Source organism: Delphinapterus leucas, chromosome 16 (genome assembly GCF_059928025.1).
Source record: "Delphinapterus leucas isolate spDelLeu-1000000601 "Yukka" chromosome 16, BTC_Dleu_Yukka2, whole genome shotgun sequence".
Lineage (NCBI taxonomy): Eukaryota > Metazoa > Chordata > Mammalia > Artiodactyla > Monodontidae > Delphinapterus > Delphinapterus leucas.
In genome coordinates this window covers 59,199,703-59,224,259 of record NC_143144.1, presented here as the reverse complement: position 1 = coordinate 59,224,259, position 24,557 = coordinate 59,199,703, and the positions used below count along the sequence as shown (strand labels likewise).

General features: G+C 37.0%; 1 protein-coding gene across 16 annotated transcripts in view; it reads left to right on the top strand.

Annotated features, from left to right (window-relative positions):
- Window positions 1-24,557, top strand: part of CHUK (component of inhibitor of nuclear factor kappa B kinase complex) — a 34,589-nt gene that overhangs the window by 5,212 nt on the left and 4,820 nt on the right. For 5 of the 16 annotated variants that reach the window (XM_089898035.1, XM_089898031.1, XM_089898029.1 and 2 more), the window contains 17 exons: window positions 1,930-2,044; window positions 2,703-2,772; window positions 3,622-3,710; window positions 4,129-4,200; window positions 4,870-4,959; window positions 5,099-5,223; window positions 5,412-5,519; window positions 6,124-6,259; window positions 10,066-10,260; window positions 11,285-11,387; window positions 14,002-14,125; window positions 14,514-14,665; window positions 16,372-16,433; window positions 17,395-17,504; window positions 18,165-18,214; window positions 23,717-23,813; window positions 24,106-24,253. In XM_089898035.1, the coding sequence (XP_089754161.1) occupies window positions 1,930-2,044; window positions 2,703-2,772; window positions 3,622-3,710; window positions 4,129-4,200; window positions 4,870-4,959; window positions 5,099-5,223; window positions 5,412-5,519; window positions 6,124-6,259; window positions 10,066-10,260; window positions 11,285-11,387; window positions 14,002-14,125; window positions 14,514-14,665; window positions 16,372-16,433; window positions 17,395-17,504; window positions 18,165-18,214; window positions 23,717-23,813; window positions 24,106-24,253 (1,846 nt within the window). Of the gene's footprint in view, window positions 1-92; window positions 4,201-4,869; window positions 4,960-5,098; window positions 5,224-5,411; window positions 5,520-6,123; window positions 6,260-10,065; window positions 10,261-11,284; window positions 11,388-14,001; window positions 14,126-14,513; window positions 14,666-16,371; window positions 16,434-17,394; window positions 17,505-18,164; window positions 18,215-23,636; window positions 23,814-24,105; window positions 24,254-24,557 lie in introns of those variants that run through there. The other 11 variants (XM_089898037.1, XM_089898038.1, XM_089898036.1 and 8 more) reach the window with 8 other exon arrangements.

Genomic DNA, 24,557 nt, shown 5'->3' with positions numbered 1-24,557 from the left:
CAGACTCAGCTTTCTGAGAGCAGAATCTGTTTCTTCTAGATCTTGGGCAGTGCTCGTCTATTACACTTTATAGTTAAATAACAATCACTACTCTCATTTCTTTACTCTCACCTACTTTGTTAAACAGTGTATTTATTGCTTTGTAAAAAATTATCTTCAAAGTTAGTGGCTGAAAACAACAAACTTGGTATCTCACAGTTTCTGTGGTTTAGGAATTTGGGAATGACTTAGGTGGGTGGTTTTGACTCAGGAGATCCCTTCTGAAACATCTCAAAATGTTGACTGGGGCTGCAGTCTTCCAGAGGCTTGAGTGGGGCTGGAGTATCCACTTCCAAGCTTATTTAGTGGCTGTTCGTTAGAGGCATCGGTTCCTCACCATATGGGCCTGTCCATAGGGAAGTTTGAATGTCTTCATGACATGTCAGCTAGCTTTCTCCGAAGTCAGTGATCTGAGAGAGAGAGCAAGTTGAAAGCTGACATATCTTTATGATCTTTCCTCAGAAGTAACACTCCATCCTTTACAAATAATTTTTTTATAAATGTATTTATTTTATTTTATTATTTATTTTTGGCCGCATTGGGTCTTTCTTGCTGCGTGCGGGCTCCCTCTAGTTGTGGCGAGCAGGGGCTACCCTTGGTTGTGGTGCACAGGCTTCTCATTGAAGTGGCTTCTCTTGTTGCAGAGCGCGGGCTCTAGGCGCGCGGGCTTTAGTAGTTGTGGCACGTGGGCCCAGCAGTTGTGGCTCACAGGCTCTAGAGTGGAGGCTCAGTAGTTGTGGTGCACGGGCTTAGTTGCTCTACGGAATGTAGGATCTTCCCGGACCAGGGATCAAACCTGTGTTCCCTGCATTGGCAGGCGGATTCTTAACCACTGCGCCACCAGGGAAGTCCTACAAATAATTTCTATTTGTTAGAAATTAGTCACTAAATACAGCCTCTGCTCAAGGGAAAGAGAATTAAGCTTTTGAAGGGAGAAGTGGACATATTTTAAAACCTCCACGGGTAGTGTGCTAATATGTGCTTGCAAATAATTCTTCTAGTTGTCACAACAACCCTGAGTTTAGGCATTATCTCTATGTTATAAAGCAGGAAGTTGAAGCTTCTAGAGTCATACAACTGGTAGGTAATAAGAGTCTGGATTTGAAATAAGTACTTTCTGACTAAAGTGTTCTTGATGCACTATGACGGTTCTCAAACTTGGCTGTGTGGCAGAATCACTAGGAAAGCTTGTTAACGATATAAATCCTCAGGCCCTGCACATGGAAATTCTGTTTCTTTAGGTCCCTAGGCCCTGGGAATCTATTCCAGTTTTGAGATCCACTGCATGATGATGATGATGATGATGGGATGATATATTGCTAAGTTTAAAAAAAGATGCTAGGAAATAATGTATAATGTGATTCGATATTTATTGAAAAAAATGTATTTGTGCACAAATTAAAAACTGGGAGGAAATATGCCAAAATTTTAATAGTGATCACAGCTGGGTGACACTGTAAGTGATTATGGGAGAGGTAGTATGATATAGGCTTTGGAGCCAGACTGCCAGATTTGAATCCTTACTTGACCACTTACTCGCTGTGTGATCTTATGTTACTTAACCAATTTGTGCTTCAGTTTTCTCCTGTGTGATGAAACTCTTAATAAATCTACCTATAGTAGGATTATTGTGATAAGTAAATGAGTTAATGTATGTAAAGTGCTTACTACTTGGCATATAAAAATGTAATGGTAGTAATTGTGATAGTATTTTTATGTAGATTTTCTTTTTAACAAGTATTAATTTTTAATTATACAAATGAGAGATTAGAATATTATAAATAATGTCAGCCGTTCTTCCCCTCACTGCCCCCCAATTAACTACCATTTCAAACTCAGTCCCTTTTCATTGGAAACAAATTTTTTATTATAATGTTTTCCCCTTGTTAGGTTGAACCACGCCAATGTTGTAAAGGCCTGTGATGTTCCTGAGGAATTGAATTTTTTGATTAATGATGTGCCTCTTCTAGCAATGGAATATTGTTCTGGAGGAGATCTCCGGAAGGTAGTGTGGATGTTTTGAGATGATGAGATAGTAAATCATGAACTTTAGCAGTGTTCGAATCCCACTCAATACAGTAGAGTAAGAGTCAGGAGTGTATGGCCTGTTCTCTGCTTTTGTGGCTGCTTTCTTACTATAGCAGCAGAGTTGAGTAATTGTGACAGATTATATGGCCTGCAAAGCCTAAAGTACTTACTTTCTGGCCCTTTGCAGGGAATGTTTGCTGACCCCTGATTTACAACATGCATTTTTTATTATTGGTGGTGGTGTTTTCAGGATGGGACTGTATTGATGGTTTTAGTCCACAGTATCAGTGTTTAAAGTGTTTATTAATAAGTTGTTTTCTCTGTTGCAAATCTTTCTTTCTGATCTCATTTTAAACCTACCATATGGCTATCTTTACATATTTATCTGTGAGATTTTTCAACTTTTTCGATTTCAAAAACTTTCTCCCTTTATTTTTACTTGTATAAACCTTGTCATGAAATTTACATGTCCTCAGTATGGATTTGGTAATTTTCCTCCTTATATTTTCTTAATCATGACTTATTTTCTTATTATTTTCTTATTCTCTCAGAGTATAATGATTAATGATTAATGTATCGGTATTACTGCCCAGCAATATTGGCAATATACATTTTTAGACTTTTTTTTTCTTTAGCTACTCAACAAACCAGAAAATTGCTGTGGACTTAAAGAAAGCCAGATACTTTCTTTACTGAGTGATATAGGTATGTAATCAATATGAAAATGCCATCATAATTTAATGCCCCTTTGGTCTATAAAAGATTCTATATACTACTTGGGAATTAGGAGAATTGTTGATGTACTGTACAAAGCATAGGTTTTTAACTATAAGAAACTTTATAAGAAATTTTTTATCTGTAAGAAATTATTAGAAAAATTTAACTATTACCGTTGATGCTAAGTTAAAATTAGGATATTTTGTTTTTTTATTTTTTGTGTTTGGCTAGGTGTCCATTTGACTAATAGATGTTCCAATTGCCAGAAAAAAAAATGGTGTGAAATGGCCTTATTGAGTTGTACTCCTGCTCCCTCCCTGATTAACATAGTAACTTTATTTACCAGGGGCATTTCATCTCATGGGCCCAGGTTCTTTTAGGGTGAAGTCTCTTTTTAATCATAATTACTCCTGCAAAGTTCCTAAAATAACCAGGACGTAGGCCCTTGGAGGAAGTTCAAAAGCCCAGACTATGTTTCTCTGTATATTTTGATTTTGCTTCTTTTCTTAGGTCATGGAGGCAAAAGTCTAGTTGAAGAGGGTGATCTAGGTCGGAAGGAAAGGCTCCAATGATAAATACATGGATTTTCTCAATCGTTTGTTCCATTTCTTTTTAATATTAATTTTCATAAGTCAAATGAATACATGTTACAATTCTGCAGTATTTGTTACTGTATTTTCTGTGGAGAAAATCTGAGCTTCTATTAAATCATTAATCATGTAGTTATGATGGTCCATATAAATTTGAGCATCAGAGCAGATCTGTACAAAATGTGAGATGAATTGTTTTTAATTCATGTTGTTTATTACCTCAAAATACATTTTAAACTTTATTTAGGATCTGGGATACGATATTTGCATGAAAACAAAATTATACATCGTGATCTAAAACCTGAAAACATAGTTCTTCAGGATGTTGGTGGAAAGGTAGGTAAAACCTGAAGAAATGTTCATGCCAATCGAATAGAGTCTCCATGATGTAGTTTAGTCTTTGAGGTTTGGTGCTGTACTTCATCCCAGCCCTCACTACACTGAAGTGTGGTTTTGTGTTTAGTTGTTTGTCTCCTCTGCTAATACAGTTAGCTCCATTAGAGAAGGAACTACCCCTGTCTTGTTCATTTCTTTTTTCCAGCACAGTATCTAGCAGAGGTAGTAGGCAGTGAGTAAGTAATTTGTTAATCCTTACAAAGCACATCCAAAAAACACACACATCCTCGGTCTGCTTTAAGAAAAAAATATGTTTAAAGTATGTTTCTTATTTAAGAAAAACAAAACAAAACTCTTTCTCCTCCCCAAAAGTCCTAAGTTCTATGTTTAATTAAAATTCAAAACCTTGATTTCTCAGATTCCTAAAAGAGTCAGCTTGAGAAGAACCAGAAATTGTGAATTGATTCCTGGAACGTATATTTTTATCAAAGTAATTTGAGCAGTTTTCTTGCTTCTGGTGCCCAAATTCCATTCCAATAAAGACATAAAGCCAAGAATCTAAACCTTGAATTGGATTGTGTGGCCTTAGTAGTGAAGATAATGATCAGTTGGAGGTGATGAAATCTTGATGATGCATCTTCTCTTAAAAGCTCTTTGTGTATGCTTTGCACCAACTATTTGGGGTTTTTTTGTATCCCGAGACTTCAGGATATTCTTGAAGTTAGATAGGTGTTTACTCACATTGATCCACTCTAAAATGGTATGATGCTTCTTACAAGTTTGGAAGTTGCCTTTGCCTTCCAGTTTTAATGAATCAAGCTTATTCTGAATATACCAAAATAAAAATTAATAGCCAGTCTATATTTAGTTTTTACCATATGTCAGACACTGTTAAATTATTTTCACTATTTCATTGAATCCTAATAGCAATTCTGTGAAGTAGGGATTGTTAGTAATACCATTACATAGGAAACTGAGAGAAGTTAAGTAACTTCATCAAGATCACATGGCTATTTAAGTGATGGAGCTCAGGCCTGAAACATGTTTGTGTTATTTCAGAGCCCATGCTCTTCACCACCACCCTCTCCAGAGCCTTATAAGGACATCATTGCCTTTCCTTTTCAAATTTCTCAACCATTTAATACTTACTATTTTGCAGATTATGCATAAAATAATTGATTTAGGATATGCCAAAGATGTTGATCAAGGAAGTCTGTGTACATCTTTTGTGGGAACATTGCAATATCTGGTAAGACATGTATTGTTTCTTTGAATTTAAGTGTACAGGATTCTCATTCTTATTTCTGAAGGTCGTGAATATAATAGTTCAAAACTCATGTAGCTTTTCTCTTACAGTGTTGATGTTTAAAGCATTTTTTCTTTTTAAGGCCCCAGAGCTCTTTGAGAATAAGCCTTACACAGCCACTGTTGATTATTGGAGCTTTGGGACCATGGTGTTTGAGTGTATTGCTGGGTATAGGCCTTTTTTGCATCATCTGCAGCCATTTACCTGGTAAGAAATGGAAGAGAACTTTGGTATGATTAATGGGAATGGAAATTTTCAGTTGCCCACTTCCCCCCCAACCTTTCTTTAAATGGTATAATTGCTTTTTAACACATAATGGAATAAAATTAAAAGGCAAAAATTCTTAGTGTTTGTGAGAATCAGGTTGTCGACTGAGGTAGCTTTTGTTTTTATAGGCATGAGAAGATTAAGAAGAAGGATCCAAAGTGTATATTTGCATGCGAAGAGATGACAGGAGAAGTTCGGTTTAGTAGCCATTTACCTCAACCAAATAGCCTTTGTAGGTATGTATATTTTAGTTGAGGAAGTTTGCCTCAGTTTCTTCAGGATTTTAAAAGAACAGTAGTAGAGTTGTCTGTTTCAAACAGCATTATCCAGTGGAACTTTCTGTGATGATGGAAATGCTTTATATCTGTGCTGGCCACATGCGTATCTGAATACTTGAAAGGTGGGTGGTATGACTGAAGAACTGAATTTGAAATTTATTTAATTTTAATTAACTTAAGTGTAAATGCAGATAGCCACTTGTGACTAGTGGCCACCATATGGACAGCACAGGTCTAGTGGGAACAAGAACTGCCATTCAACTGATTGGCTTAGGTGCTAAGAACACTCTTGGGATACTGTGGTGAATGGGTTCCTTAGGGAATGGAACTGGATTCACCTGTTGGAGTTGCTGGTAACTTGCATATGTGGGTTTGGGGTTGTTTTTTATGGAAAAAAGCCTTGTCATGTGTCATTTCATGAATTATTTGAAAGTAAGATATGAAATGATGCAAATAATGACAAAGGAAATGGACAACCTGTAAAACTACCTTTTCTTTTTTTACAAAACTAAAAGAAAATTGGAACGTAATGAGTTTTACCCCGTTTTTGTATGTTTTCTAGTTTAATAGTAGAACCCATGGAAAACTGGCTACAGTTGATGCTAAACTGGGATCCTCAGCAGAGAGGAGGACCTATTGATCTTACTTTGAAGCAGCCAAGATGTTTTGTATTAATGGATCACATTCTGAATTTGAAGGTTAGTTTGAATGGGGTCTACTTCATAAGACTTGCATTGAAGTTAACAAACTTATTTGGAAAATGGGCATAAATATATTTTAATAATCTTTTCCTGATGCTTATATGAAAAAGATGATGATATTCTTAGAGTGGATGCATTTTTATTTCTTTAGTAAGCATTCTCAGTTTTACTTTGAAATGGTCTTGTTGATTATTCCTTTGTAGCGTCTTTTGGGTTTTCCCCTTTCTCATATTGGTACTATTTCATTCATTTAGGTCTAATCGTACTAGATTTGGTTTGGTGAGGAAGGTTCCTACCTGGCTTTCATGCCTCTATATTTCCTTTCCATCCTACAGTCCATGCAACATGAACTGCCTGTCTCATCTTCTGAAAATGCTTTTTTATTCTCCTGTCTAAGAAACTTAACAGTTCTTTCTTGCCTACCAAGTCAAGTCTAAACTGATCTGCTTGGCTTTTGGGGGCTTTCTTAATTCAGGTCCACCCCATCCAAGTGCTTGTTTCGTTTCTCTTACCCTTTACTTCACTTAGGACCAGCTTGTCACTGCTCCTTATGCCATCAAGTCCATTATGCATTTTTGTGCTTTGACAGATGCTTCTGCCCAGACTGATATCTGTCTCTGTGTATCTCCTCACCTACACTGGCATGTATTCAACTTTCCTTTTCTCTGAATGGTCTCTACTTCACAGTTTGTCATTTAATCATTTTTACTATTATATATTCTCTAATTGTTTCTCATCTTCCACTCATGCCTCTCTATACAGATTGTCTTTTCAATGCTGCGATTGTTTTTACTACTTTTATTAACAGTTGTCTACCCTACCACCACACCGTCCCTATGCCGGCATTGTGTACAAAGCAGGGCATGTACCAGGTTCTCAGTAAATATCCAGTGATATGAATGAGAGGTTCTATTATGCTGTATACCCCAAAACAACTCTCATCTATGGTCTTTTCATATTTGTTGATTGCTTGTAGCAGGTAGCATTTCTAAAATTGAAATGAGAAAGAACTAGTCATATAACGTTTTACTCTCATGTTGATATACTGTTTTTTTTGTTTTTTGTGGTACGCGGGCTTCTCACTGTTGTGGCCTCTCCCGTTGCGGAGCACAGGCTCCGGACGTGCAGGCTCAGCGGCCATGGCTTACGGGCCCAGCCGCTCCGCGGCATGTGGGATCTCCCCGGACCAGGGCACGAACCCATGTCCCCTGCATCGGCAGGCAGACTCTCAACCACTGCGCCACCAGGGAAGCCCGATATACTTTTTTAAATAGGAACTTGAGGCCATGTTGGTGTCATTCTTGGCTAACATTGAAGAGATATCTGATATCATGATTTGGTTTTCTTCTACTGTGCCAAGGAATAAATCATCCCCTAATGTGTTAGACAAGCAGGACTTGGTGACACTCTTTAGTTCTTTGTTGCCTTCAAAAAATTTCGGTTTTTATCTCAGATTTTTTTTAGCCTTGTCATGGTAATCATAGCATCACTTTTACTTGGAAGGGGTCTGTGAGCATGTGCTTGTTGTAGAGCATGGGGAAAAAGTACTGAACATTCTTTGCCACTAAGAGTCTCTCCTTAGCTTTCTCTTCTTCCATATTACTTTTCTTCCTTTTCTTTGGCAGTCTCTCCAGTTGTATAACTTCAACTATAAACTGAGTATGGATAACTTCCAAATTTATCTCCTTAGTTGTGACTATACAACTCTCTGCAGAGTATTTATAACTACACTTGGTGGTCCCACTTATCCAAGACATAATTCATTAAAAACTGAGCACATTTGCTCTGTTAATTACTTCTGCAGCTTTTCCTGTGCCTCTTACTTGCACTGTCACCCTTCCAGTTACCTAGGTCGGAAACTTTGGCTATCTGACTATTCCATGTCCTTCAATTTACATATCCAGTTATTTTGTGAGATGTATCTTTTGAATGTTTTAACAATTCTGAACTTGCCAGGTTCTCAATTTAGAAAGCCTTCCATAGTTCCCTTTCAAAGTCCAAACTCTTAACATTGGTATTCAGAATCTATCTTGGTCTCATTTCATCCTGCACTTCCAGGCTTAGGTCCTGTTATGTCCTAAGGGGGCATCATTTTAGGTACATTTGAACTGAGTAATTTTTATTCTCTGATTATGCTCATCCCCTTCTACCTCTCTGCCTACCTTGTTGTTTTCTGCCTAGAAGAACCTTTCTTCTTTAATCTTTTCTTGTTCTAATCATTCTTCCTTTTCAAAGTTTAGCTCAAATAGTGCGTCCTTTATAAAGCATCCCTCTCTTCCCACCAAGTAATCTCCTTTGGAATTGGCACAATATTTTACATCATTACAGTACCTATTGCATTTTGCATTGTATTTTAGTTCTTTCAATGTTTCTTTAATATCTTTTATTTGACTGTTATCCTATGGAGGGCAAGGATCAGTAAGTTACTCAATTTGCATACCCATTACTAGCACAACACACTAAATAGTATGTACCATAGTAGGTACTTATCAAATATTTGAGTGAACAAAAAGGTTAATTTAGGTTGTGTTTCCTCACCCTTTCTTTTGCTCCCTTCTAGCTCGGCTTTAGTAGTGGGATGCTATGATCACCCCACCCTAGTTTGAAATATACCCTGTGTAAAAGTAAATGTCCACCTTAGGATTTTCATACTAAATTTCTGCTATTGTTCTTAGTGGTCACTGTCACAGTGTGAAATCTGCCTAGGCCAGGATGGAATGGAAGGTCTCAGCTGGTATGCTTGTACTGTAATCCATGTCAACTTGGAAGATTACCTTCTCTTCCCCCCACGTTTTTTAAACTTAGAAGATTATTGTATATTAAAAGAAAATTAGTGCTTTACTTCTGTAGTAAACGTTTCTAGCAGAGATAATTTTAATCATTTGTATACACTGGTCAATATAAGGCGTTGGGGAAACATAGGTATTAACTTTGTATGGCTTATCTGAGGACAGTAGAAGGAAAAGGATTTAAAATTACGTTGTGTTCAAAAGACTGACCTCTAACTCTGTGGCTGCCCTTGGTTACCGGGGTAGAGCCCCACCTAACTCAGTTTCACACTTACTTGGCCTATATCAGGCTACTTTCATTGGGGCTTTAGGCAAGAAGTTCTCAGAGCTCTGGTTTCTGTCTTTGCCAAAATGGAGATTAGAAGATCTAATTAATAGGATGTTATGTGAAAGCACTTAACTTGTTGGCATCTATTAGGCAATTCATAAACATTTCCTTCCAGGTCAGTGATATAGTTCTCAAAATAAGTGTTACCTTTTTATTGATTGATTGATTGATTGAATTTTTGAATTTTATTTTATTTATTTTTTTATACAGCAGGTTCTTACTAGTTATCTATTTTATACATATTAGTGTATATATGTCAATCCCAATCTCCCAATTGATCCCACCACCACTACCCCTCCCCGCCACTTTCCCCCCTTGGTGTCCATACGTTTGTCCTCTACATCTGTGTCTCTATTTCTGCCCTGCAAACCAGTTCATCTGTACCATTTTTCTATAAGTGTTACCTTTTTAAATTGGGGGTTTTATTTCTTGATTTTGTACATCCCTAGAACTTTGAAACTTTATTCTTTGGAACTAACATCTGTTGCAGTAGAAAAGTAAACTCTATCTTCAGTTTTCAGACTGTCATTCTATAACTATAGAAGGAGATCTCACTTTGGAAAATGAATGAACCTTGTTTAATGCAGAGATAATGCCTTTTGCTTAAGTTCTCTTTAGTATCTAGCACTGAATCTTTTATGTAGCAAACGATCAATACTTATTTCTCTTTTTTCTTATTTAAACAGATAGTACACATCCTAAATATGACTTCTGCAAAGATCATTTCTTTTCTGTTACCACCTGATGAAAGTCTTCATTCACTACAGTCTCGTATTGAGCGTGAAACTGGAATAAATACTTGTTCTCAAGAGCTTCTTTCAGAGACGGGAATTTCTTTGGATCCTCGGAAACCAGCCTCTCAGTGTGTTTTGGATGGAGTTGTAAGACAATTCTAATATACCTAGAGTATAAGAAGTCACAGAGAGATTGCATGCCCTGCGTTTTTGATGTATACTTGGAATCCTTTGGGGGATGGTCCACATCTTAGAATTCTTCTTTTAGTTTTATCCTACTCATTACGCTTATTGCTTTGCAAGGTGAAAAGGTAGAAATGAAACATTTGTTGTTTTGAACTATGCATGACTTTCTCTTTGGTGCCACTTCCCTCCTCCCTTTTTTTTCCCCTTTTTGTACTAAAGCCTAGAACCTTCAAATTAGACCAGCAGTCTCATAGGTCCTGTCAGAGGATAGATGGATGGTAAAATATGATTTTGGTCATGACTTTTTTTTTTTTTTTTTGCGGTATGCGGGCCTCTCACCGTTGTGGCCTCTCCCGTTGCGGAGCACAGGCTCCGGACGCGCAGGCTCAGCAGCCATGGCTCACGGGCCCAGCCGCTCCGCGGCATGTGGGATCTTCCCGGACCGGGGCACGAACCCATGTCCCCTGCATCGGCAGGCGGACTCCCAACCACTGCGCCACCAGGGAAGCCCTCATTGACTGTTAATATCCATTCTGTCCACCCCAGAAAAATCACTAATTTACTTTCTACCTTTATAGATTTGCCTTTTCTGAACATTCCATATAAATGGAAACATATAATCTATAATCTCTTGTGTCTGATTTCTTTCATACTGTTATATTTTTGAGATTCATTCATGTCATAGCATATATCATTACTTTATTCCTTTTGATTGCTGAATAGTGTTCCCATTCTATGGATATATGTTGTTATGACTTTTTGCTTTTGTCCTTTTGGGTTTGGTGATTGTTTTCCACTTTAGTCCATACTACAGTTATTTATTTATTTTTCCTAAACAAAAGTTTAGACCTTAAATCTGTGAGATGTATGCTAATGAAACTGACTTCACCATTGGCATTTCAGAGTAGGAAATCTGGTGCTTAGGTACTCAGAGAACCTAGGATTTTCAAGGATCTTTTTTCTTAATTGTTTGTTTCTCTTTCAGAGGGGCTGTGATAGCTATATGGTTTATTTGTTTGATAAAAGTAAGACTGTATATGAAGGACCATTTGCTTCCAGAAGTTTATCTGACTGTGTAAATTATATTGGTAAGTATAGTTCATTTACTGACTGAGCTTTAAATCTGAAATAATATAATTTTGACTCAAAATGACTAGTAGAAATGGTCCTTTGGTGTTTCTGTTCTGTGTCTCATGCTTCAGGTTTCTATATGTGGTGAAAGATGGGTTTGTATGGTTTGAAAGGTGAAGAGGTAGATTCTAAATCACCACCAGATCCCTCATTTGGGAGAAGACTTACTTTCCTGTGGATAGGGTTCTCACATATAAAAAAATGAATCTTCACTATTAATTAAGCCCACTTTTTAGTTTCTCCTTCATTATTTAAGCATGTTCAAGTACTTCATTTTATCCTATGAATACTGCTTAACATTCAAATGATTTCATTTATCCTGAGAGAATTATTTTCTTTTGAAGAAGTTAAGTGATCAATTTCTGTCTACCCAAAACTAAAAACAAGCACAAAATTATAAAATCAAGAACAAAATTGGGCATAAGGGCTGAAATTATATAATCCTTCCTTTTCATTAGTTTTTTTTTTTAAAGCAGTTCTAGATTTATAGAAAAATTGAGCAGATAGTATAGAGTTCTTATGTTACTCCCCTCCCCCACAGATATAGCTTCCCCTATTGTTAACAACTTAAACATTAGTATGATGCTTTTGTTACAATTAATGAACCAATATATTATTATTAACTGAAGTTCATACTTTATTCAGATTTCTTTTAGTTTTTAATCTGATGTCCCTTTTCTGTTCCAGAATCCCATCCAGGATACCACATTACATTTAGTTGTCATGTCTCCTTAGGCTCTTCTTGGTTGTGATAGTTTCTCAGATTTTCCTTGTTTTTGATGACCTTGAAAGTACTGGTCAAATATTTTGTAGGATGCCACACTGTTGCAATTTATCTGATATTTTTTCTCATGAGTAGGAAAATGGATTTTTGAGAGAAAGATCACAGAATTCAAGTGTTGTTTTCTTCACATTATGTAAAGGGTACATACTGTCAACATGATTAATGACTGTTAGTATTGGCCTTGCTTACCTGGCTGAAGTAGTGTTTGTCAGCTTTCTCCACTGTAAAGTTTAGTCTTTCCCCCCCATTCCACACTGTACTCTGTGGAAGGAAATCACTATGCAAGAACCCACACTTAAGGAGTGGGAGTTATGCTCCCCCTCCTTTAGGGTAGAGTATCTACATAATTTATTTGGAATTCTTTTGCACACAAGATTTATCTCTTCTTTCCCATTTATTAATTTATTCAATTATTTATTATATCAATTTGAATTCATGGATATTTACTTTATATTATGGATTATAATCCAATACTAGTTTATTTATTTTGTTGTTCAAATTGTTGGAGCTTACATTTAGGAGCTCTTTCAGTTGGCTTCCTGTGCCCCTTGTACTTACTCCATCAATAAGGGTGTTTCGGTTTTTGTTTTTTTAAGCACTTCCTTACTTTCTGGCACCACATGGTATTCCAGGACCATCTTTTAAATTTCCTGCCCTAGTCCTAAAATCGGCCATTTCTCCAACGGGCCCTGGTTACTTTCATTTTAATTGAGAATAGTATTAGAAACCAAAATCTGGATACTTGGCATGATACTTGGGGTATCATTTCTAGGCCCTTTCAGACTTTATTTTTGACAGTATATGATTTTTTTTCCAGGCTCTCCTCACCCAGACTCTTTTTTAAAAGGTGTGGATTTTGTTTTGTTTTGTTTGTTTGGTCTGTTATAGGAAGCCTCAGGAGTAAGTGTGGGTATATGAAAACAGAAGAAAAGTTATTTGAGGCTATTAATCATTATTAGGGGAGGCAAAGATTTTTCCAGATACACAGCTTTATTTTTTTGAAGTCTGTTTCAGATAATGTGTTTTCTCAATATGAAATCCAGTGTAGTGACCTTTCTCTGAAGATTTTCATTGGAAAAGAATGACAGAATATAATTGCCACCTTAAGTATGAGATGAATCTCTCTTCAATCTTGGAGAATTTTATAATGTTAAAATGGAATTTCATTGAACTTAATATATATACCTGCCATGGTTTTAGAAAGAAGCATTCCCTTTACCAAAGAAAAGACAAGAGCTAATCATAAATAGATAATTTCATAAGTCTTACATTGAGGAAGGCATTTCTTATTAAGCTGCTATTTATCCTGTAATCATATACTGTAAAAAATAAAGTTTTCCTGAAGCTGGGTTGGTAGTCCAGGAGATGAAATTTGTTATTCAGAAGCAGAAAAGACTGTGGCAGATTGTGGAGGACGTGGGACTTGATTTAGATCTTCAGAGAAATAAAGAATTTGAATTAGTGGAGAGGAAAAAAGAGTATTCCAGGTTGGAGAGAAGCAAGGAAAAAAAAGACAGGAATAATTGTAAGCTTTGCGATTATGTAGTAATTACGTCTTCTTCATTTTTATTTCCCCTTGTATCTGGAGGGTTCATGTTAGGTGTACAGGTGCTCAGTAAATGTACATTGACTGAATGAAACAGTAACAAGTGGTTCTTTCTAGCATCCGTTTCTAGTATCTATGGGAATGCTATTTGTGTGGACAGGAAATCACAAAGAATAGTAAATGAACTCTAGAATCTTAAAAAGTAACTCCCCTCTTCTTTTCCCCAACTTCTTACACATAGTACAGGACAGCAAAATACAGCTTCCAATTATACAGCTGCGTAAAGTATGGGCCGAAGCAGTGCACTATGTGTCTGGGCTAAAAGAAGACTACAGCAGGCTCTTTCAGGGACAGAGAGCAGCAATGTAAGTGGATTCTCTTGTTTACACGCACAATGTCATGTGCATTAATGCTCAAGAATTAATTTTGCCAGTTTTCACTAGTCAATATCCCATGCAATACTATATACTGGGCCAATTTGAAACGTAATATTCTGATCAGACTTGTAGAATTCTTACTAATGGTCTGAAACCATCTAGTTGCAAAAGCTTGACAGTAGTTCCTGAACAGTCCTAGTATAAGAAGATTGTTTTATCAGAGTATCATGGGCAGGAAGTCTTTAGAGACCAGATTCTAGAGATCAGCTGTTTCTCATAGAAACATAGGCTTTAGGCTTATGGATTTGAGTCTTTAAACTTTTGTCTGGTGTTTCTGAAATGCTTATATCTTTTTCTTTTTCTTGCTCTGGTTTAGGTTAAGTCTTCTTAGATATAATGCTAACTTGACAAAAATGAAGAACACTTTAATCTCAGCATCTCAGCAACTGAAAGCTAAATTGGAGTTTTTTCACAAAAGCATTCAGCTTGACTTGGAAAGATATAGTGAGCAGATGACTTATGGGATATGTAAGTGTTGGGTAATGTATTTGAAAGAAGTGTCTAGTCTCTTAAAGCCATTTGCTATGTTGCCTTCTTCTTAGCCAGTTGTTTCACTTACATTCATACTAAAACAAGAGAGAGGACATCTCAGATCATCATAAATCCCTGTTTGGTTTGAATGTTAGTTGTTGGGTTTTTTTTTAACCTTTAGTTGAGCAACTTTATTTCCCCCCTGCCCTCCCTCGCCACCTCCCGTCCCCACCACCACCACCACCACCACCACAGTTGGGCTAAAATTGTTCACCCTCAGAAAAATACAAAAATGATTTAAGAATTTGCAATTGTCAAACCTCATTTAGAAAATAGATACAAAGTCTGTATTGGGGTGACTTCATAGCCTGGGAAGTCTTAAACTACTTATCTTTCTATAAATAATAACACAAATAATTCCAGAGTTTTTGTTTCCCCCAAACCACCTACCGTGGAGTCCCACTGTTTTTTATTGTATGCAGCCTCCAGTTTTTCAGTATTTCACTCCAAGTTTATCTGCCTTCAGATGTACTAAGGAAATGTGAAAAGCAGAGTTAAAATTCAAATAATAAACCAAAAGGGTCGCCTTCAGCTTTTCTTTCATGAAACAAATCTTTTTTTGGGAAATAAATCTGGTTTGTATATTTATCTTGAGCAAGGCATGTGTATTTCAGAATAAATGATCAGCAGTGTCTAGTTGGATAAATAAGTTTACCCACTAAAGCAGGTTCTGTGATTGATGTTTTATTTCTATTTGTGTATTATAGGCATTCTGATGAATGGCAAAACATTATAATTCTTTTATCAAATTATCTTTGACTTGTCAGTTGTATATCTTATACTGCTGTTTAAAAAGAGTGATGTAGCCCTATGTGTGCTGATGTTAAAAGATCACTTAGGTCTTTAACAGCAGCAATGTTTTAAGTTGGGGAAAAAAGCAAAGAAGGAAAAGTATATAGAGATGGTCCCATTTGTGAGAGAAAAGGATATGTGTCTATGTTAGAAATGACTAACAAAGGGATCCCTGAGGGTGGAGGATGGAGGGGAAGAGAGAGACTTTTCTTTTTATACCCCAATATAGTATTTGATTTTTTAAGTAGATCATGTTCATGTATTACTTTTAGAATGTTCTTTCTTTTTTTTTTTTTTAAAGAGAAAGTCATCTGTGTTGGCTTCCTAGGGTTGCCATAACAAATTGCTATAAACTGCGTGGCTTAAAACAACAGAAATTTATCATTTCACAGTTTCAGAGGCTTGAAGTCCAGCATCAATGTGTTGGCAGGGCCGTGCTCTCTCTGAAACTTGTGGAGAAGAATCCTTCCTTGATTCTTCTTAGTTTCTGATGGTTTGCCAGCAATCCTTGGCATTCCTTGTCTTGCAGCTGTAGCACTTAAATCTCTGCCTCTATTGTCAAATGGAGCTTTCCCTTCATGTGTCTGTGTCTGTGTCTCTTCTCCTCTTCTTATAAGGACACTAGTCATACTGGATTGAGTCCATCTTAATTTAGCTAATTGCATCTGCAGTGACTCTATTTCCAAATAAGGTCAAATTCTGAGGTACTGAGTTAGGACTTCAGCTATCTTTTGGGGGGGACAATTCAACTCATAACTCTGTTTTTGATGTTGATATGGCAAGGAGATGGGTAGGTCAGTAATTAAAGCTATGGCTGTTTCTGAGATAACCAATTAAGACTTTTTTTTTAGCCTCAGAAAAAATGTTAAAAGCATGGAAAGAAATGGAAGAAAAGGCTATCCACTATGCTGAGGTAAAATCATTGAGCTCACTTTGTGTGCTTATTAATTCCTGAGGTCTTCCTTAGAAATTATCTTTGGTTTTGGTTTGTAGAGTATTTTTCATGTCATTCCTGAATATCAGCCAAATATCTAGTCGATACTTTGTATATATAGAGGGAAGTACCATAGTGGATGAAAACCAAGGCTTTGGGCAAAAGAGACTAAATTGAAGTTGCACTGAGCTTCAGTTTCCATATGATATTATAGGGACTGTACCTTTTTTAAATAGGGTTATACAGATTAAATGGGAGTGAATAACAGATGGTAGTTATCACTGTTATTTTTATGACTGGTTTAGATAGGATGGCTGGACATCCTGGTTTACCTGGGGCAGTTTCAGTTTATACCTGTCTTGCCATAATTATCAATAATACTCTCAAAATTATGCTAGTTCGGACAATAAATTATATGGTCACACTAGTTATAAATCATTCTCTAGGTGGCAGATTCCTTCCTTACCCAGTACATCTGTCTGTGGTCCCACTAAGTTGTTGCTCTTCTTGATGCCAGCACTTCCCTGAGGACATGGGTGGGGCAGTTGGTATCCTGGGTTGGGGAATCCCATGTCTTTATCTTTCTGCATCCTTATTCAAGGCAGTTGGGAACAAGAGGCAATGAAAATCATAGAACTGAGATGCAGTGGTTTTGATGGCCACTTTTTCTTGTTAGTGACACTTTTATCTTTTTGCTTCTCAGGAGGAAAAAGAAAATGCTAGTAGTCTACTGTTGTCAGGAGAGAAAAGAGAGAAGCCTAGGAATAAGTTGGGGCTCATGTGAAAATTACGTCATAATCTGAAAGATAAAAAGGCTTCACCAAAATCAGTGTTTTGCATTAAATCACCTAGTTCTGTTACTGCAGGAAGTCATTCTCTGAGTTCTTTGTGTTGTGTGGTGGTGAGCCTGTCATTTCTTTTGTGTTTCATCATATTTTAGGTGGGTGTCATTGGATACCTGGAGGATCAGATAATGTCCCTGCACACTGAAATCATGGAGCTACAGAAGAGCCCCTATGGACGACGTCAGGGAGACTTGATGGAATCTCTGTAAGGGTGAACTCATGTTGTTGGTGTCTGTAATTTTTGGTAGCAGATTATTCGTTCTTTGTATTTCTGGCAGATTAAGTCTATATGTGATTCTTTTCTACAGTTTTCCTTTCCCCAAATATATTGGCATCATATTTAAAAAGGAAGTTCTTTCTTAGTCACAGGAAATTTTGGAAATAACTCTTTGGGTTGACCTTTGCTTTTTAAATCGAAGCATCTTTTCATATGAGTGTTAAGAAATTTTCAAGTATTCTAAGTTACAAACTATTTCCCTACTTACCATACTTCTGGATCAAGGAAGATATTGTCTATTAGATTCCCTAAATAAGGTTAACCTCCTAAGTGTTTTGATTAGAAACTTGAGATTTTTTTCTCTAATCACAGGTCATAATTTTTTCCCATTTAAGTGTTTCTGGTGCAAGGATATTATATATGTGATAGTAGATCAGAGCAGATATGAAGTATTAATATATTAAACTTTGCATCTTAAGATCTTGCTTATTACCCAGTGAAATGCTCTGTAAAATATTCATTGGCAATATGTACTTGCTTTAAAATGGGATCATTACTCTATTCAAATAATGTTGTTCATTTCAAGTTGGGGATTATTAAAGTCATTAAACTATCTTCACATATAGAACCTTTTTTTTTCTTTCATAGGGAACAGCGTGCCATTGATCTATATAAGCAGTTAAAGCACAGACCTTCAGGTAAGACAATTTTTCACAGTACACAAAGGCATTTTAGGAAACCATCACTAGCAAATCTAGGAGACTGGATTTTAAATAAGCTGCAGAATAAATTCCAGTTTTGGTATTGCCATTGAGATGTTTATGGTACAACAGCTTTTAAGTTTGTGAGAATTTAAGAAATTAGGAAGGCAAAGTAAGAAAATTGAAAGAGAAAACACTTTAAAAGGAAGTGAAAGAAAGGAATGAAAGAGAAAAAAGGAACTCGAAGGGAAAGAGGAAGCAAGAAAATGTGTGGAAAGACGGGAAAAAATAAGTGCTGCTTAAAATTAAAGAGATTGGAAAGAATTTGATACTGTGGGTTCAGGTGTGGAATGGGCAGAGGGATGCCCATGTGCTAGGCCAAAGCATTTACTTTGAAAATGATGCCTTCATCTGCACGTGGTCGCTGCTTATTTCATTGGCAAAACAATTCTGTTGAACATCTGCTGAATACAGAGCATGTTCTGCTGGAAAGAGCACTGGATTGAGAATCGGAAGGCTTGAATTCTAGATAGGGCACTTTACTGACCAAGTGACCTCAGGCAAATAACCTTTTCTCCCTGTATCTCATTTCCCTCTTCTGCAAAATGGGGTTGAAACCTAGCTTTCCTAACTCAGTGACTATATGTGGCAATGTATTTGAGAGGATGTTTGTGAAAGTGCTTTGAAAACTATAAAGTATTATGTATGTGCAAGATATTATCCTTCAGTTAAAAACTGATTTGTTTTGAAGGGTTATAGAAGAAATAAAAGGTGAAGTCTGTGCCCTAATTTGCTATATACTGAAATTTTAAAAAAACAAACAAAACCCATAAGTTTTACACCTTAAAATTTACAAACACATGCAAATTAATATACATCTTAAATTGTATTTAACAAATATCAAAATCTCCTCTATGTTGGTTTTTATTGTAGTGGAATTTGTTCAGTTAATTTCTACATTTATGAGGTACATATACAATAGGCATCTAACCCTGACTGGAGGTCAGGGTTGGTTAGAGGAGGTTTCCTGCAGGAGATGATATCTGAGATGAGCCTTAAAGGATAAGTAGCAGTAGCTCAGTGAAAGGAGGTAGGCTCTTGCATATGTAAGTATAATGGGTAAAGACATATACATGTAACAGCATGTTTGAGGAGATGCAGCGTGACTGGATTGTAGTTTCAGAAGGAGAGATGTGGCTGGATAATAAAGGATTTGGTATGTCATAGTAACGATTTTGGATTTCATCATGTTGGCAAAGAGAAACCCTAAAAAGTTTTAAGCAGGGGAATGACATGATCAGATTAGTATTTTAGAAATACTGCTCTGGTAGCATTGTGGATAATGGATTAAAGGGAGGCTGTGCTAGAGATGCTCATTAGTTATAAGGTTGTTGAAGTAATCATGGCTCAGGATAAGGTGGGTCATTAGCTAAGGCAAAGAGCCTGAACTGTGGCAGTGGGGTGAAGAGGAGGAGGGTAAGGGCAAGAGAGAGATTTAGGAGGTAGAACTGATAGTATTGGGTGATGGATTTAATATGGGTGGGAGGAGATGGGGTAGAGAATCATGGATGCCTGCCAAGTTTCTGGCTAGAGCAGCTGGGTGCATGGTAGGACCACTCACCATAATAGGAAGTATAGGAAAATGACAGACTTAATGGGAAAAGAACATGAGTTCATTTTTGTACATGTTGATGTTAAGGTGTCAGTGGGACATTTAAATAGAGATGTCTAGTAGTATTATATATGTATATATGTATATATGCATGTATATATGTATATGTGCATGTATATATAAACATACATACATATACATGCATACACACACGCACACAGAGACGTGTACATATATATATGGATTTAGTAGAGAAGTCCAGGCTAGATATTTAGCTATTTTGAGAGTAATCAGCCATAGGAATAAAGTGATCATCTTGAAAAAGTATGTTGAATAAGAAAACCAAGGATGGAATCATAGGGAATACCAACATTCAAGAAATGGCTAGAAGCAGAAGAGCCTACAAATATTGAGAAATGGCTCAAATATGTAGCAGGAATGATATTGGAATAGGACAGAGAGAGTTTCAAGAAGAAAGTGATCAGTAGGGTGAAATGCTACAGAGATATGGGTAATAAAAATGATAATGAAAATATTCACTGGACTTAGTAGTTTGGATATCATTGGTGATCTTGGTAAAATAACGGCCTTTTGGGAACAGAAACCAGATTGTAGTTGGCTGAGGAGGGAGCGGGACAGGAGGGAATGGAGAAGTCAGTCTAGATCAGCAATTCTCAAAGTGTGGCTCATGAACCCCTGAGGATTCCTGAAACCTTTTCAGAGGAGTCAGTGAGGTCAAAACTGTTTTCATAATACTAGGATGTTATTTGCCTTTTTTACTATGTTGACATTTTCACTGATGCTGCAAAAGCATTGGTGGGTAAACAGCTTGCACCTTGCTTAGCATGAATGAAGGCATGAGCACCAAAGTATGCTAGTAGTCAGTGATTTTCACTAACATGCATTCATAGTTTAAAAAAAATACCAGTTTTATTTAAGAGTGTCCTTGGTAAAGCAGTAAAATTTCTATTTAAATCTCAACCCTTGAGTATATGTCTTTTTAATATTCTGTGTGACAAAATGGGAAGTATTCATAAAGTGCTTCTGCTACATACTGAGGTATGATGGTTGTCTTAAGGAAAACCACTTCAGCGGTTGTTTACATTGCTGTTGACCAGCCTCTTCTTTAATGGAACACCATTTTTACTTGGAACAGTGACTGTCAGAAAAACTACGGTTATTCAGATTTGGTTATGAGGCAGATATTTTCTAAAAATTAATGGATCATACCTATCACTTGAAGGAAAAAAGCCAACAGTATTGTCAGTGATAAAATTCCATGTTTCCAGCAAAAAATTAAAATGTAGGAAAATGTCCATCAGCTGAAATTTGTCAGCTTCCCAATACTTAAATGCTTTTCTGATAAGATTGGTGGTGATATTAAAAAGATTTGCAAAAATTTAAAACAATGCCAATGCTCTCAATGAGTTTATTGTTATTTTTAAATGAATAAATTAATATTTTTGTATTTCTCAGTTTAATTCCTGAAGAACACTTTGGAGTTGTTAAGAATTTTTGAGTGTAGGTGTCCTGAGACCAGTAAGTTTGAGAACTGGTTATCTAGGCTATTCTTTCCAGAAGCTTGGCTGTTAAGGAAAGAAGAGAGGTGAGCAGCTAGGAGGAGATGAAGAATCAAGGGAGGTCAGTTTTCAGAAGAAAGACTTGAGCTTATTTATGTGCTTGGGGCCAAAAGCCTGTGGAGAGGGAAGTCTCTGAACAAGTTTGAGAGGCTGACTCCAGAGAATAGTAGGAGGGGTTGGGCTTGTTGCCACTGATAATTGCCGGGGGCAGGGAATGTGTGTGGATACAGACACTTATGTGGGTATAGGGGTTGGAAGGTGAGGATCTTACTGCTTTATGTCCTCCTATCCCGAAGTAAGAAGTGGGTTTACCTGTAACTGAAGAGGTGTGACATCGTAGATTTAAGGAGTATGCTAAAGATCTTTGAAAGCTGGTGTGTGCAATGGCAGTTGTTGCTGATCCAAGATATTTATTAAGAATCCAGAGCAGGGCTTCCCTGGTGGCGCAGTGGTTGAGAGTCTGCCTGCCGATGCAGGGGACATGGGTTCGTGCCCCGGTCCGGGAAGATCCCACATCCCGCGGAGCGTCTGGGCCCGTGAGCCATGGCCGCTGAGCCTGCGCGTCCGGAGCCTGTGCTCCGCAACGGGAGAGGCCACAACGGTGAGAGGCCCGCATACCGCAAAAAAAAAAAAAGAATCCAGAGCAGAAGTGAAACCCTGTGAATTAGTAGTTACAACAGAGAGAATGATAGTATAATTTTTTTTGTTGGTAGTGGTTAGTAGCTTGGATACAGAAACTGATAGAGCAGGTGGTTAGACTGATGTAGGGTTAGGATCTTGCTGACAGTAAGAGGACAGAAAAGTTGAAGATATTGACAAAAAAGTGATGTAAGTGATAAAGTTGTGGTTAGAGTAAAATATTGAAATTTAAGATTTCAAATAGAGCAAGGCTAATTTTTTTTTCTTTAATCGATATTCATTACTCTCTTCTGGCCAATGAATCAGATATTGCAGATGAAGGTATATAAAATTCCATCCATTGACTCAGTGGATTAACTTTCCACAGTCATTGATAACATTTGTTTGGATTATTTTTATAAAAACTTTGCAGTAGCCATGCATATCAGCATATCACAGGGCCTAGAAATAAACTTGCTATCCAGATAGCTTCTTTGAACTGATAGTCACCTTGAGTGACAAACTAGTTGTGACAAGAAGTTTTGTCTATTGTTGGGGCTTATGTAATCACACTTGAGGTATGGTTTTTGGTGTCTTTTCCAGTTTAGAGTTGCCTTGAGACTTTTGTTCAGCTGAAAATGGTGAAAACCAACTTTCTTCATTCTTTATGTTGGAGTAGGTTAAAGTTCTGAGGTCTTTGACCATCTAAAAGAGCTAGTTATATGGGAAAGCTGTTGGGCCTAGCCCGTGGGATTTATGAAGAAGTGCTGTTTGGAGAGGAGCCTTTTTGGAGTCTCTGTATCTGGTTGTTGTTGAGGGAGAGACAAAGAAAAAGATGTGTGGGGAATCAAGTTGAGTGCTAGGCGAGGTCTTTGCAGTGCTAACAAAGGACAACTTTTTTTAAACCTCTTTCGATACTCCTTTCATAGTAAAATGTGGGTAACAACAGTAGCCATCTCACAGGACTCCTGTGAGTGTTAAATGAGAAAATTTTAAGTAGAGAATAGCAAATAATAATAATAATAGTTTTGCATTTGAGACTAATGATGAGATGGCATCTATAACGGTAGAACCTACTCACTGTGACCACACAGCCATCCCATTTGAGGACACTTGTCAGCTGCCAGTTTGCTTTAAGATTTCATACTACCCTCAAACTGAATTTTCAAGGTGTCTACAGGTCCTTTTATTAGTGCATCAGATTTGGCTTAAGTTGGTCAGCTTTTTTCAACGTTTTCATGGGTATAAACAGGTGGATAAACATAAAATTCCAAGCAAGCCTAGCTGGGATTCCTTCCTTTAAGTCAGTGAAAGTTTGATGAATTGTCTTACTGCTTCTAAACAAATTATGTTAATCATCCAAGAAAAAATGATCTCTTGTCCAGAAAGCTGCATATGTGTCTGGGGCTTGGGTTAGTATGGGTTAAGGATAGCCAAGATGATTCTTCTTAAAACTGAAGATACAGTGATAAATCTATATATACATTATATACACACAAACACACAGACTTCATTTTTAGTTATATGATTATAGATATATAATCTTAAAATCTTTTATCTTAATTTAGCTTTGAAATTAAATGGAGATGTTAATTAAAACTAGTTTCAGATTTTTAGGAATTTTTTGTTTGGAGGCTGATATGTTCACGCAGAAGAGAGGTTATACCTACTGACTGAGATCTTTTATAGATCACTCCTACAGCGACAGCACGGAGATGGTGAAAATCATTGTGCATACTGTGCAGAGTCAGGACCGGGTTCTCAAGGAGCTGTTCGGTCATTTGAGGTAGAAATATTGTTTTCCTTACTGTTGAAAAGCCAGGATACTTTTAGCATGTTCCTTTCAAAGTGTAATACCCTTTTCTGGTAAATATACTAGAACCAGGAAGAGTACTGGCAGTACGTTGGGAACCCTGACCACAGCTGCATGCATTTATGTGTCCTGTTTGTGTGCATTGCTTTGCAGATCAGTCATTAAATCTATGCTGATTGTGATTCATTCCCCCAGCTGGGTTTGGGAGTATGGGGTACAGTCTTGGGGGATGTATAAATGTCTGACACAGATTTTACCTCTCCAGCAAGTTGTTGGGCTGTAAGCAGAAGATTATTGATCTACTGCCCAAGGTGGAAATGGCCCTCAGTAACATCAAAGAAGCTGACAATACTGTCATGTTTATGCAGGGAAAGAGGCAGAAAGAAATATGGCATCTCCTTAAAATTGCCTGTGTAAGTAATTTTTAATGAATTATGTAATATGACATTGATTTGCTGTTACTCCCTGCAAAAGGGATTTTTATCAGCATGATCTGTGTCCTCTTGAAGACATGTGTATTTTTTTTTTACATCTTTATTGGAGTATAATTGCTTTACAATGGTGTGTTAGTTTCTGCTTTATAACAAAGTGAATCAGTTATACATATACATATATTTCCATATCTCTTCCCTCTTGCGTCTCCCTCCCTCCCCCTCCCTATCCCACCCCACCAGGCGGTCACAGAGCACCGAGCTGATCTCCCTGTGCTATGCAGCT